At 49.9% G+C, this 12,815-nt stretch overlaps 5 protein-coding genes across 5 annotated transcripts; 3 read left to right on the top strand and 2 right to left on the bottom strand.

The window, feature by feature from the left end:
• Positions 1-346: 346 nt before the first annotated feature.
• LTR84_013094 (uncharacterized protein) lies at positions 347-1,502 on the top strand (the record flags this gene model as incomplete). Its single annotated transcript, XM_064856599.1, has 2 exons — positions 347-1,236; positions 1,295-1,502. The coding sequence occupies 2 exons, from the start codon at positions 347-349 to the stop codon at positions 1,500-1,502; spliced, it is 1,098 nt and encodes a 365-aa protein (XP_064707775.1).
• Positions 1,503-1,941: 439 nt separating this feature from the next.
• Positions 1,942-3,863, top strand: LTR84_013093 (uncharacterized protein; the record flags this gene model as incomplete). Its single annotated transcript, XM_064856598.1, has 3 exons — positions 1,942-2,239; positions 2,291-2,583; positions 2,634-3,863. The coding sequence occupies 3 exons, from the start codon at positions 1,942-1,944 to the stop codon at positions 3,861-3,863; spliced, it is 1,821 nt and encodes a 606-aa protein (XP_064707774.1).
• A 1,529-nt stretch (positions 3,864-5,392) lies between these two features.
• LTR84_013092 (uncharacterized protein) lies at positions 5,393-7,198 on the top strand (the record flags this gene model as incomplete). Its single annotated transcript, XM_064856597.1, has 1 exon — positions 5,393-7,198. One exon carries the CDS (start codon positions 5,393-5,395, stop codon positions 7,196-7,198), a length of 1,806 nt encoding a protein of 601 aa, XP_064707773.1.
• Positions 7,199-7,318: 120 nt separating this feature from the next.
• Positions 7,319-9,061, bottom strand: LTR84_013091 (uncharacterized protein; the record flags this gene model as incomplete). Its single annotated transcript, XM_064856596.1, has 1 exon — positions 7,319-9,061. The coding sequence occupies one exon, from the start codon at positions 9,059-9,061 to the stop codon at positions 7,319-7,321; it is 1,743 nt and encodes a 580-aa protein (XP_064707772.1).
• A 404-nt stretch (positions 9,062-9,465) lies between these two features.
• On the bottom strand, positions 9,466-11,101 carry LTR84_013090 (uncharacterized protein; the record flags this gene model as incomplete). Its single annotated transcript, XM_064856595.1, has 3 exons — positions 9,466-10,054; positions 10,103-10,940; positions 11,047-11,101. The coding sequence occupies 3 exons, from the start codon at positions 11,099-11,101 to the stop codon at positions 9,466-9,468; spliced, it is 1,482 nt and encodes a 493-aa protein (XP_064707771.1).
• Between the last annotated feature and the right edge of the window lie 1,714 nt (positions 11,102-12,815).

Here is a 12,815-nt window from a genome sequence, read left to right as displayed (position 1 = left end):
GATCTGCGGTGGACACAATATCTATTCCAAAGAATTACCAGGCTTTGTCGACCGACGACACAAAGCTTGGGCGTTGAATAGGCATTAGGTCATCAGCACTTTAGAGTGACAAATAGTGCAAGCCACCTGGAGAGAGTTCTAGACTGCAGTGGTGTACTTCTGCAGGTGCCGCTGTTCAGCGCCGGATGCTAGCATCTCAATGGATGGTGAATCCTGAAGGAGATGCCCGACCGTTGCGGGGTTGAGAATAATATGAAGTCTGAAGACTCCCTACCACCGAGAAGAAAGGATTTCTGGTTCTGGAATCCCAGGATTGAATACAACAATCGCAGTGCATAGACCAGAAATGTCCGACTACGAAAAGTACGATTTGGGTGACTTCAAGCTCCAAGGTGGCGGTGTACTACCTGGAGCCTGGATTGCATACAAGACCTTTGGTGACAGCGGATCTCCGGCAATCCTTTACCCTTCGTGGTATTCTGGTGCTATAGGGGACAACGAATGGCTGATAGGTGAAGACAAGGCTCTGAACCCAAAGAACTTCTTCATTATTATAGTCGCGTTGTTTGGTAATGGCCAGTCTATATCACCCAGCAACTCAGACATATCGCCTTTTCCGAATGTAACGTTCTACGACAATGTCAAAGCCCAGTACCAACTGGTGACACAGAAGCTCAATATCAATCATCTGCGAATGGTCACCGGATGGTCCATGGGTGCCGGACAGACTTTTCAATGGGCAACACAATATCCGGATTTTCTGGACATCGCGGTACCGTTCTGCGGCTCGGCAAAAACGTCGATCCATAATCAGGTATTCTTGGAGGGAGTCAAATCCGCTCTGTTGGCAGCAAAGGGTGTCTCCTCAGCAGGAAGTACATTTGGCAGAGCCGAGTCTGCAGGTTCCGAGAAACGAACCTGGACAGAAGAAGAGAGAACGGTCGGACTGAAGGCCTTTGGAAGAGGATATGCGGGCTGGGGATTTAGTCAAGCATTCTATCGACATAAACTCCACGAGAAGAATTATGGTGCCAAAGACCTTGAGGATTTCATGGTCAATTTCTGGGAAGCCTGGGCCCTGAGCAAAGATCCGGAGAATCTGCTGGTTATGTTACACACCTGGCAAGCAGGAGATATTAGCAAACAGGAGCCTTATAATGGCAACTTTGAAAAGGCCCTGGCAAGTATCCAAGCCAAGACTCTGGTCTTGCCGAGTAAAACAGACTTGTATTTCCCGTGAGTTCGTCCTGGGTAAGACTAAGATACCTTTGATGATTGCTGACTTTTTCCACAGGCCAGAAGACTCTGAATACGAGGTTGAAAACATGTCTCCTGGAATTGGAACATTGGATGTCTACCCATCTATCTGGGGACATTGGGCAGGTGGGCCGCCCGGAAACCAAGATGATGTGAAGTGGCTAGACGAGAGGCTCGCCAAATTACTCGAGGAGGCACCCTTGTTGGAGAAGAAGGAGCCTTTGGTCGACAGGACAAAGAGTTGAGTTTGTATCTTTGGTTGATATGTAGAACAAAGAGTTGAATCTGGTGGGCTTCAGATCGCTAAACGCCATTTACTAGCCTCGCTCTAATGGCTGGCTAGCGGAACAGGCTTACCACATTGGGCCAAGCTTTCTCACTAAATTCTTAAGCCGAGCAAAGTGACTCTCGATGGGCAAGGGGCGGCCTGCGGAGTGACAAGAGTGGTGCAGTGGTCTAATAAAACTGAAGCCTCCACCATGCGCAGGGTGTCTTTCATTCTTCACTGTCTACAACACCGTCTTCTTCTTCACCCATTTCCTCACTCTATTGTCACTTGATCTTTATTCTCATTTTGGAGTTTGGGGATCATGTCTTTGCCGCCTTCTTACTCTCTTTCTATCTAGTCCCATGGGCGATTAATCCATTCTACCTGGCTGCCTGTTCTCAGCTTCCCACAAAATCATGGCTTCGACAACGACCAAGAAGTATGGGGTCAGCCCACCGATCTCTACCGCCCTCCCCGAACCACTAGATAATGAGAAGACTGCGGATCTGGTCGAGGAACTCAAGAAGGAGAACAACTACGAGGCCCAAGATGAGACTAAGAAACGAATCGCAACCCTCAAACTCTTGAATCGGGTGACTCAGGAATTCGTGGCAGAAGTCAGCCGAAAACAACGCCTCCCTCCCTCGCAAATCGAACAGTTTGGCGGCAAGATATTCCACTATGGAAGTTACCGGTTGGGTGTATTTGGTCCAGGTATGGCGGACACGCGGCCCATCATGCCCTACACTGACTGATCTTGTGTAGGTTCTGATATCGACACGCTGGCAGTCGCCCCGCGCCATGTCAGCCGTGAGGACTTCTTCGAATTGTATCCTGGAGTTCTCAAACGCCTCGCCGGGCCCGGCGCCATCACCTCCATGACAGCCGTACCTGAAGCCTTTGTTCCCATCATCAAGCTCGTTCTGAACGGCATTGAAATCGATCTGATCTTTGCCTCAATCACCAGCCTCTCAACCATCCCAAAAGACCTGACGTTGAACGACAACAGCCTCCTTGCAGGTATAGATGAGCGGACAGTCCGTGCAGTCACTGGGCCAGTATGTCGCCTCGAACCCCACAAGATTGAGCATTACTGACTTGTCCCAAGCGTGTTACAGATGAGATTCTAAATCTAGTTCCAGAACAAAAGACCTTTCGAACGGCGCTACGAGCGATCAAGTTGTGGGCACAAAGAAGAGCGATATATGCGAATATTGTCGGTTACCCTGGAGGCGTGGCTTGGGCTATGCTTGTCGCTCGTGTGTGTCAGCTGTATCCACATGCTGTTGGAGCTACGATTGTTGACAAGTTCTTCTTCGTGATCAAGGATTGGAAATGGCCGGTACCCGTCATGTTGAAGGACATTGAACAGGGCAAGACACAGGAGGAAAAAGCAAAGTTTCGAGTCTGGAATCCTGCTATCAATTCGAGTGATCGCAAGAATATCATGCCCATTATCACCCCTGCCTTCCCAAGCATGTGCGCGACTTACAACATCTCCAAGTCAGGCAAGACAATTATTTTGCGCGAGCTCGAGAGAGGTGCCCAGATCACAACCAAGATTTTTGCTGGAAAAGGAACATGGAGTGATCTCTTCAAAAAGCACACCTTCTTCACTGCCGACCACAAATACTACCTCGCTGTGACTGCAGCCTCATCCAATTCCGAGGCGGCCAAGGCGTGGGCTGGCGCCGTTGAGTCTAAGATCCGTCTCTTTGTCATGCAGTTGGAGCTGATACCAGATATCAAACTCGCAAGGCCCTTTACCAAGGGCTTCAAGAGAGTTCACAAGTGCGAAAATGAATCTCAAATTCGAGAGGCTCAGAAGGGCGGCATGAAGTACAAGGTCGAGGAGACCAAGACTATTGAAACTACTGACCCTGAATTGGTCACTGCCAACGGAGAAGGTGCCGCTATCCCGAACGCACAGAACTCGAAGGCTGAGATGGATGGGAATCTGCACAACCTCTACACTTACACTTTCTATATTGGTATCGACACCATTCCCAGAGGAAGCTTGAACCTCGTTCCGGCATTCTCGGCTTTCCGGGATGTCTGTGAGAGCTCAAACACTTATGTTAAAGACTTGCATTCTCTCAGCCTTGCATCTTTCAAAAGCTGGGAATTGCCAGAGGATTTATTTGATTCGAGTTTGGGAGAGGTCCGCCCTACAAAGCCGATCAAGAAGGCTGTCAAGGTCCCAAAGCCAGAGGCAGCTCCTCGGCGTAGCATCAACGAGGTCGATAATGTCGAAACCAATGGAACTTCTGTTAAGCGCCAACGATTGATGACTCCAATTATGACACCAACACCAACACCAGCTCCTGCCCCAGCTTGAAATCGACAGCACTCGGCGCACAATGAGCCTCAATTTAGCTCAGAATCTACCGAGCGGGACTGTGAGATGACTGGGGCTGGATTGTTTTGACAAAGCTCCCGAGCTCTGGAAGGAGAACTTCCTTGTCTATCTCGACTCATGCCATAACGAAACACCAAAAAAAGCCAAAAAAAGTTTACAAAATCCAGTAAAAAGATACGTGATGGTTATAACAACAAGGCTGTTCAGACATTGCATGGTGGTGAAGTACCCAGCCAGGAGACCAAACCGAAGACAGCACAATCAGCATCAGAGCAACAGTGCACTTACAGATTGGATTCGTCCCGCGGGCAATGGGGAAACGCACGAAGAGTGATAGATCCCTCTCCAAAACCGTCGATTCGAATGCGAATCTCTCAACATGGAGTTCAGCCAGACCTCTGTACCACAGAGTGTAGCTGGATCTAAATTGGGTGAACGCCGTTCCTTTAGAATTGACGAATACTCACGCGTCGGAGATGATGAAACGTAAATTACTGGTGTTTACATATCAAGTCAAAGACGATACCGGAGACGATGGTCAACAGCAGCACGCAGCACGCCAGTACCCATATTAGACAAACTACCAAAAAAATGAATAAAATAATTAAGGATCATTCGAATCCACCAACAAGCCCATATTTCTTTCTATCTAATTCCTGTACCACATGGTACTCAGTCTTGAAGCTAGGCCCTTGAATCCAAAGGGTTCAGCATTCCACACTTTTTAATTAACATTAATATTATCTCTTGCTACTAACCGTGCTCCAGAACCGTGCAGCCCATCATCAGCACCCCCTCCTCCGCGCATCACACGGATTGGCTTACGAGAAGGCTTTCTGGATACCTACTCGTACTTCGGAGGAGGCACGTGGGGAAAGATCGCTCAGGCCCGCTTCCCTTTCCCTTCCGAGAATGCTTGGTATGCCTATCAAGCTAGACATCAGGCAGGTTATCCCTAAATTGGGACACTCGGACGCCACGAAGTGTTTCTCGGCGCTCGAACACGAAAAAAGGACACGCAACACCCTCCTTGTTGGCTGCTCGCGTTTTTCAGCTGGAAGACATTAACCTCTGAGATGGTGATCAATCAGCCAGCCCCATTAGCTAGTGACACTTGTGCTGTTGCTCATGCGGATTTAAATTCCAACTTGAATCCGTCATTGTCCGGTGACTTGATTTATTGACACTTGTCAGAAGGGAAATACCTCGTGAGGTCCTGAGCTGAATGATCAGATTGATCTCAATTTCCTGTCCTCTAAAAAGTGATAATACTATTTGAAGGAGCGAGCAGACACGGCTGTTACTGCTTTCGTCGACTTGCTCATCGGCCCTTGCGATTCTTGGTGCTGAAGGTCCCAGCAACAATCGCACCTTTCCAACCCACAGCAAGACAGGGACACAATATTGTTGTCCCTCGTATCATCCACTTCGCAAGCCTATGCTGTGGCTGAGAGACACACTACCCAAGTACTCCTTGAAGCGCTGAAAGCGAGCATATTCTCTTCATGATGGCGGACCACACGGGCCCAAACCTTCGAGTACCCAAGAAACGCATCATTGTCTGCTGTGATGGAACCTGGATGGACAGCGACGGTGACTACCAGGTACCAAGCAACGTGACACGCATCGCCCGCGCGATCCCCCCATCTGGTCTCGACACGAACCTCACCCCTCCAGAGCCGATCCACCAAGTCGTCTGCTATGTCAATGGTGTCGGCACGGGTTCGAAGTCTTTGTATAACAAGTATATCGGCGGCGCAACAGGCGAAGGGCTCTCTGATCATATCCGGGAAGCCTACAGTTTTGTCTGTCTCAATTACAACGACGGGGATGAGATCATATTGCTTGGTTTTTCCCGTGGTGCGTTCACAGCACGAAGCATTTCCAGCTTGATCAGTGATGTGGGCCTATTGACCGCCAAGGGCCTCGAATTCTTCACTCAGGTATTTGAGGATTGGGAGTTTCAGCAGCAAAAGCCACCCTACAAGACAAAATGGCCACATCTTCCATTTCCAGGCCATAAACCACCAGTGACCGACAGTGGATATCGTGAGGAAATGCGCAAGCGAAACTTGAGCAGGCACAATATCAAGATTAAATGTGTAGCGGTGTGGGACACTGTGGGTGGCCTGGGGATTCCAATGATCGGATTGTTGCCGCAGCCACCGTCCAAAGACTTCGCTTTCGTGGACACTCGAGTTGAGTCCAATATCGAGTATGCCTTTCAGGCGCTTGCCCTCGATGAGCATCGTCGTGCTTACACGCCAACAATCTGGGACTGGCCTCGCACTGAGACACATGATCTCAAAGTCCTCAAGCAGACATGGTTCCCTGGCGTGCACAGCGATATTGGTGGGAGTTACGACGATACGGCATTGGCTAATCTGACCTTGGCATGGATGGTCAGTTTGTTTGAGCAATACAAATTATTGACCATTGATACAGACTACATCATGAATTTGGTGAGGCCAACGGCGGCACTCCTCGCACCGCCAACGAGCAATGGCACATCAGCCAAAAGAATGAGCATCCCTCGGCCTCCGACCCACGGAACGACACGTCCCTGGGGATTAGGCAAGATTCATAATAGCATGAGTTTCTTCTTCCGCTTCGGAGGAAGTCGTGTCCGGACACCACTCGAATACCGCGAGCAGGAACTCGCCTCGCAGCATGGCACAGTTCTCTGGATCATTTGGAAACTGATCCACCGCATCGGTCTCGCATTCGGGCACTCGCAGCACCTACGCCCACGACTGGCACGCACAGAAGAGACGATACACTCCTCGGTACGAATCCGCATGGGCAAGCACGGCCTTGGCTACGACGACAAGGGCACCTACGACTCGCAGGCGCTGCAAGGCTGGGCGATGCACGGCGTTGAGACGAACCCGGAGACGCCCATTGCGCTGAGCACTCCTGGTCAGGTGGGCGAGATGAAGAACGTGGTATGGAAGAAGAATGTTACCGCAGAAGAAGTGCAGACGAATGGCCGGGTGAAAGCCAGGGTAAATGGCACGAATGGTGATGTTGAGACGAAGCCCCTGGTGATACCGGAAGAGCCGCTCGGCGCGTTCGAACATGAGATTCTCAAGCTTTGGCCAGAGATCAATGAAATATTCCACACCGTGCAGCCTGGGAAGCATGAGAAGCATGTCAGGAAGGCTAGCACATATCCCACCGAGCGGAAAAGTAGTGGGAAGCGCGGTAGCCATGGTCATGGTCATGGTGTAGGTGATGAGAGGATGACAAATGGGAGGGATGGTTTGACACTTGATACAGGCAGTGAGTTGAGAAACAGGATTGAGACTGCTTGATTCAACTGTTTCTTGGTCATTCCGCGGTTGTTTCTGCATTCTACACATTTACAGATAGGTACATCAATGACTCTAATTTTGGCGTGCGCACAATTGCCCATGCCATAGTTCTGTAAAGATTTACAACCTTGCTTTCCCGCCTTCTCGGCCTTGCTTGCTATTGACCACCTCATCGACCCACCCCATGACCTCGATCAATTTCTCGTCTTGGAGTCTCGGTACGACCACCTGGACGCTGAGCGGCGTGCCTAGGTACACACGCCGATCGACCTTACTTTCGTCCCACAGCTCGCGATTCTTTTCATCCCATGAGCTCAAAGCCTTTCCACCCAGGGGTTTTCCCGACTCCAAGTCGGTCTCCTTGAAGGATCGCACAGGAAGCGTGCCAGCAGGGTAATCAAATAAAACCCACGAGCTGGTCATGCCAACAGCATTGTAGCCTTCGATCGGGGGGACAGGATGTGGAGCGAGAGGGCAAATGATGGCATCGAGTTTCTGAGTTCGGCGCCCTTGGGCATCGTCTTGAGTCCAGATCCGGAGCATTTCGCGCTCCAAGATCTCACGTTGGGCTTGAAGCTCGGCAACGCGGCTTAATGGTTGTGGCTTGCCCTTGCGGAAACGAGTCGACATCCACGGTACGAGAGGCTCTCCTGTTGATTCGATAAGATCCGCCATTACAGCACCGCCGTCGACGCCCATGAGCTTGCTCATGACGGACTGAGATTTGGTCCATGCTTTGGGTGTGGCTAGCTCTACGACTTTGATGTTCGGTCTGCTTTGCAGTGTGGAGGAGACTTCATCCAAGAGCTTGGAGATTGGCGGGAGCAAGGCACAGTTGCCGTCGCTGCGAAGAATGCCGATGACGAGCTCGCCTGCTTCGCCGCTTCCTTTGGCTTTCAATTGGCGATATGAAGACCATGACGTGGGGAAGCAATCTTCGCCCCAGAAATTCGCCCTTGGCATGATTTCTTTTAACAGTGCGTCCATGTCCTGAACACTTCGGCCGATGGGACCTGCAACGGCTTGGATGCTGGTTCGGCTTACTCCGTTGCCTCCCAATGCTTGTCCGCCATATGGTAAGCGACCGTTGCTGGGCTTGAACCCGTATATGCCATTACACATGGCAGGAATCCGAATGCTGCCACCAATGTCTGTTCCGATACCAATCATCGAACCTCTCATCGCGACAAGCACTCCTTCACCTCCGGAGGAACCCCCAGCGGTGGTAAGTCGATTGATGGGGTTCATTGTCCGACCGAATACATTGTTGATAGAGTCTAGCGATGCCAGAGTCTGTGGAATGTTTGTCTTCGCGATGATGACGCATCCTAGAGAGAGGAGCAGGTCAACCAGTGGAGCATTTGCCTTGGCAGGCTTGTAGCACAGCGATGCGAGGCCGATAGAAGTGTCAACCCCGACGATGTTGAACGTATCCTTCACTGAGACAGGCAGTCCATGCAAAGGGCCGAAGGGCTTCCCATTATCCTCGAGATACTTGTCCAGCTCCTGTGCTCTTTGGACGGCTTGGTCGAACAGTGGTTCAGTAATGCAATTAGTCAGCTGATGAGCGATAGCCGCCCGATGTGAAAACGCCTGTGCGACTTCTTTTGCAGAGATTGTGCGAGCCGCGATCGCTGCGAGCAAGCTCGTGACGCTGTCCGATTCCGTGATCGATATTTCCGCCTTCGACAAGAACTGCCGGGGCGCGTCGAGCACATTCTGAGGTCCGTCCTTTGCCTGAGGTGGATCTTTTGGCAGCGCACTTGATGGAATCTGCCATTGAGATGGGATGCGTGATGCCCGATCGGCTTGCTTTCGTCGCGCGATGTCTTTCCACGGTGCTTCCTGTCCTGCTGGCGACATTGCTACGATTGAGTGTATCTTGCAACCTCGGCTTCTTGTATCTACCTTTAAGCTGATGTGACAATCAGTCAAACCACACAACCATTGATCTACCAAGTGTCCACGTTAATTACAAAGGGTAGGCAGCTAAAGTCGTTGCCCGAACCTTTGTATGGTTGGTAAGAGAAACCGGTGGCAGCGACCATCTCCGCACTACGATGTCCCCCAAAAGAACAAGCCGAGGTTGAGAGCTTCAAGAAGTCTGGCCACGCTGCTTTTACAAAACCGCGCCTCAGGGTGGCCATAGAACACGGCGTCTCCATTGAAGTCATAAAGATCATGCATATTAGAGCTGGGAGGAACGTGATGACCACATCTCTGGGTTGGCTATCATATGAATATCATTAACAATATACCTCGGTGTTTTATCGTCGACCGTCGCTGCTCATCTCAGGGACACTACTGCCCTCCATTTCTGCGATTTGATTGTCCCACCCGAGCTCTGCCCGTCCGTAGGTAGGGCCTTTCCGCATCGGATTGTCCTTCAACTCATACATCGAAGGGTCTTGATGTCGAAAGCGTTCTGACCCTTGAAGCTCAGGTTTCTCATGATGTCCGCCCATTGGAAGTTCCGGTGTCGAGTCTTCGAGCTTTTCCGGACGGCCGGAGTTTTGGTTCTTCCTTCGTCGCCACCACCAAAACCCTCCGGCAGCGAGCACTAAGACGATGACTCCAGCAACGATACCCCCAATGGCGGCTCCAGAGATGCCGCCGCTGGAAGTGCTGGAGTTTCCGCCACTATCATTCGAAGATGTGTCGTTTGTGTTGCCACCACCTGAGTTAGTGCTTGTGCTGTTAGTAGATGTATCGATCGTGACATCCTGTGGAGGTTCTGTGCCAAAGTTACAGGTCACCGTGCCGGTGCTGTTGAACTGTCCACAGATAGTGCTATTGTTGATGGTGGTTTCGATGATGGTATCCCCTTGGATATTGGTGATCACGGGGAAATCAGCTCTGGAAGAGTATCAATAATTATTCTGCAAGCGGACATTGATTCCTCACCTTGAAAATTCCCCTGTCAAATTGAGGCTTCCGCTAACCGTCTGGAGCTTAGGAAACGAGATCGCTCCTAGGCGGCTGTTGTTTGTGATCAATAGATTGCCGTTGATCTCCGGTAAAAGTGGAAAGCTAAGACTGCTGAGGAGAGGGTTGCTTGTGATGAAAACATCCACCACTAGAGTTAAGCTGGGTGCCGAGAAGCTGCGAAAGCTGTTGTACGAAAGGTTCAAGTTTCCAACGAGGGTGTCTAGCAATGGCACATTCAATGCATTTGCATTCTGCAGAGTGAGGCCGCGCGAACTGGCAAGTTTTTGGAATTCGACCTCGAGGCTGGGGCTGTTGTCCGAAATAGATATCGTGTCAGTCGTATTTGTGAGATCGTTGAAGCTGACTGTTGCCAATTCAGGGTTATTAAAAATCTCGATGGCATTGCACGAGGTGAATTTGAGGTCGGAAAGAGATCTTAGTTTAGTGTTTGAGATGGACACTCGGTCTGCCGTCACAATTCCAGTCGTAAAATCCATGGTTTGAAGAGCCGGCAGATCGTTCCATATTATATCGCCGACTTCCATCAAGGAGTCAAACTTCAGGTTAGAAAGAGTAGTTAGTCCGGTCAGCGTAAAGCTCCCGCTGATTGTAACGAGTTGATGAAACGAGATTTCGGTCAACTTTGTGGCGTTGTTGCACGTGAGATCACCTTTGAGATGTGAGATCCCCGTCAGCGCGAGAGGTCCAGAAATACTATCGGCGATAATGATGTCGCCATTGAAGGTCCCGCAATTTGAGATTCCTGTAGCATCATCGGCAGTACTGATGGTGACTGATGGTCCGTCACATTGCGCTGTATTTCAGGTCAGCCAACTCAAGTCTTCAGGAGGCGACTTTTTCGCCGCAGTACTCAACATCCAAGCAAGGTCATGTAATTTGTACGACAAGAGGTTTCTTACCAAAAACAACTTGCACAACCGTGGCAGCCAGCAGAAGGCATATGTAGTAAATCATCTTATTGGAATTTGCAAACCAAGGTTCACCTGTCAATGCTCAAGCGCAATCCTCACGTATACGAAAAGACTTTTCAGTTTCACGCTGTTAAATCTTCGGCAATAAAAGGGGGATCCATGCAGCAACAACTTAGCAGAACGCCATGGACATTGTGATGTTCAGAACAGTAAGTCGCATGGCAGTCAAAAGAGAAAAAGATACCAATTTTCGGATGACCATATCGCAAGTGAAAAGTGTGTTAGCCATTCTCGCGATCTCCCATCTCCCAGATTTCGTGGGAGAGAAGGTGAGCAGCTGATAGGCTTAAAGGGGCCTTTCTCCCTACCTGGTCTTTGACGGAGTCTTGTGCATCGGTTTCAAAATGCTTGATACTAGAAATCGCCAGCAGTAGCCCCTGTGAAGTGTCCTTGACAGTGGCATTATTGGTGTTTTCAAGAGACCAAGGCATAAACAAGAATTTGGGGCGCCGCCTAAGCTCCCATTTTGGCGGGATTTCGGTCCAGGCGCCTGGGCTCCGCCACTGGTGGTGGCTCCCCTGGCTGAGTCTTTCCCGGTGACCCTGATCAAGCGAATAGGTGGCCACTTAAAAGGCGTACTTGATTCTTCGACGAGCCACATCTCGTATTTATGATTGCAGCAATCTTTGCGTTACCGATAAGCTGTACGAGGTACGGAAGTTTGGAAGCGTTTGTCTTCCTCAATATTCATTTGTTTGTTGGTCATGGCGTTGTCCTTTATCTACCTCAGAGTTCTCTGATCGCAAGTACCCGCCACGCATTCTCCTTATTTGCCCATCTATATCCTTGCTATTACAGCGTGCGATGACCTAGCTAGGTCTGACGTACCATACCTAGCATCTCAACCTTTCCCTAAGATATACATATTGGTGATCTGAGTTAGAACTCCTTCATTCGGATTATGGTTGTACTGAACTGTCCCTTTGCTATTAAAGTACCACTTGCTTCAACGCTTCGCTTTGCTGCAGATGGTGAATCTGATGACAGTCACATTGAGGAGTGATTATTGTTCCCGGCAGCAGTAGCCTATCTCCTGACATCGTGCCACAACTAGTATCCCAAACATTGTCACACAATACGCACGATGTGGCTTGGGAATCGAAATGGTGGCATGTCATCCCGTCGCCAATGTCTTGTTGATCATGGAGACCATCAAAGGTAGGGAGCAGGCTTTCCGTTTGCTCAGCCTTGGTGCCTTGTTCACGATGCCCCTGGAAACAATTTCTACTTATACATCAAGCCCATATTGTCTCAAAATCTCGAGACGATACGAACTCTGAATCTGCTTTCACTGTTGTCCAAAGAAACGCGTTGATTGAACGTATTACAACATGCCGTTAACAGTTGCAAAACGAGGAAATCCGGTTGTCTACTAATCGGCAATCACTCTGATCACATCGCAACAGGAGCATGGCCATATGAGACAGTGTGTATGAGCACGAGAGGAGGACTTCAGGAGAGGTCGATCCATGCTCTTCCTCGAGCAAATCCCATTGTCATGCATGGCATTACAGCTCTGCTTCTCTATTATGGTGCCAGAATACCTACTTGATTTTAAGTAGATTTCCCTTCTTTTATTAGTATTCTACCTACTAGCAATCGTGGCCTCCTCGACTAGGGCTTGCGTAGCCACGAAGATGCCATACTGCAATTAGCCCGAAAGGCCGGGCTTCCTCAATCTCAGCACAGATCGACCT

This window comes from Exophiala bonariae (assembly GCF_035927105.1).
Source record: "Exophiala bonariae strain CCFEE 5792 chromosome Unknown scaffold_9, whole genome shotgun sequence".
Lineage (NCBI taxonomy): Eukaryota > Fungi > Ascomycota > Eurotiomycetes > Chaetothyriales > Herpotrichiellaceae > Exophiala > Exophiala bonariae.
The sequence above is the reverse complement of the archived record's forward strand: the minus strand, read 5'-3'. Positions and strand labels throughout refer to the sequence as shown.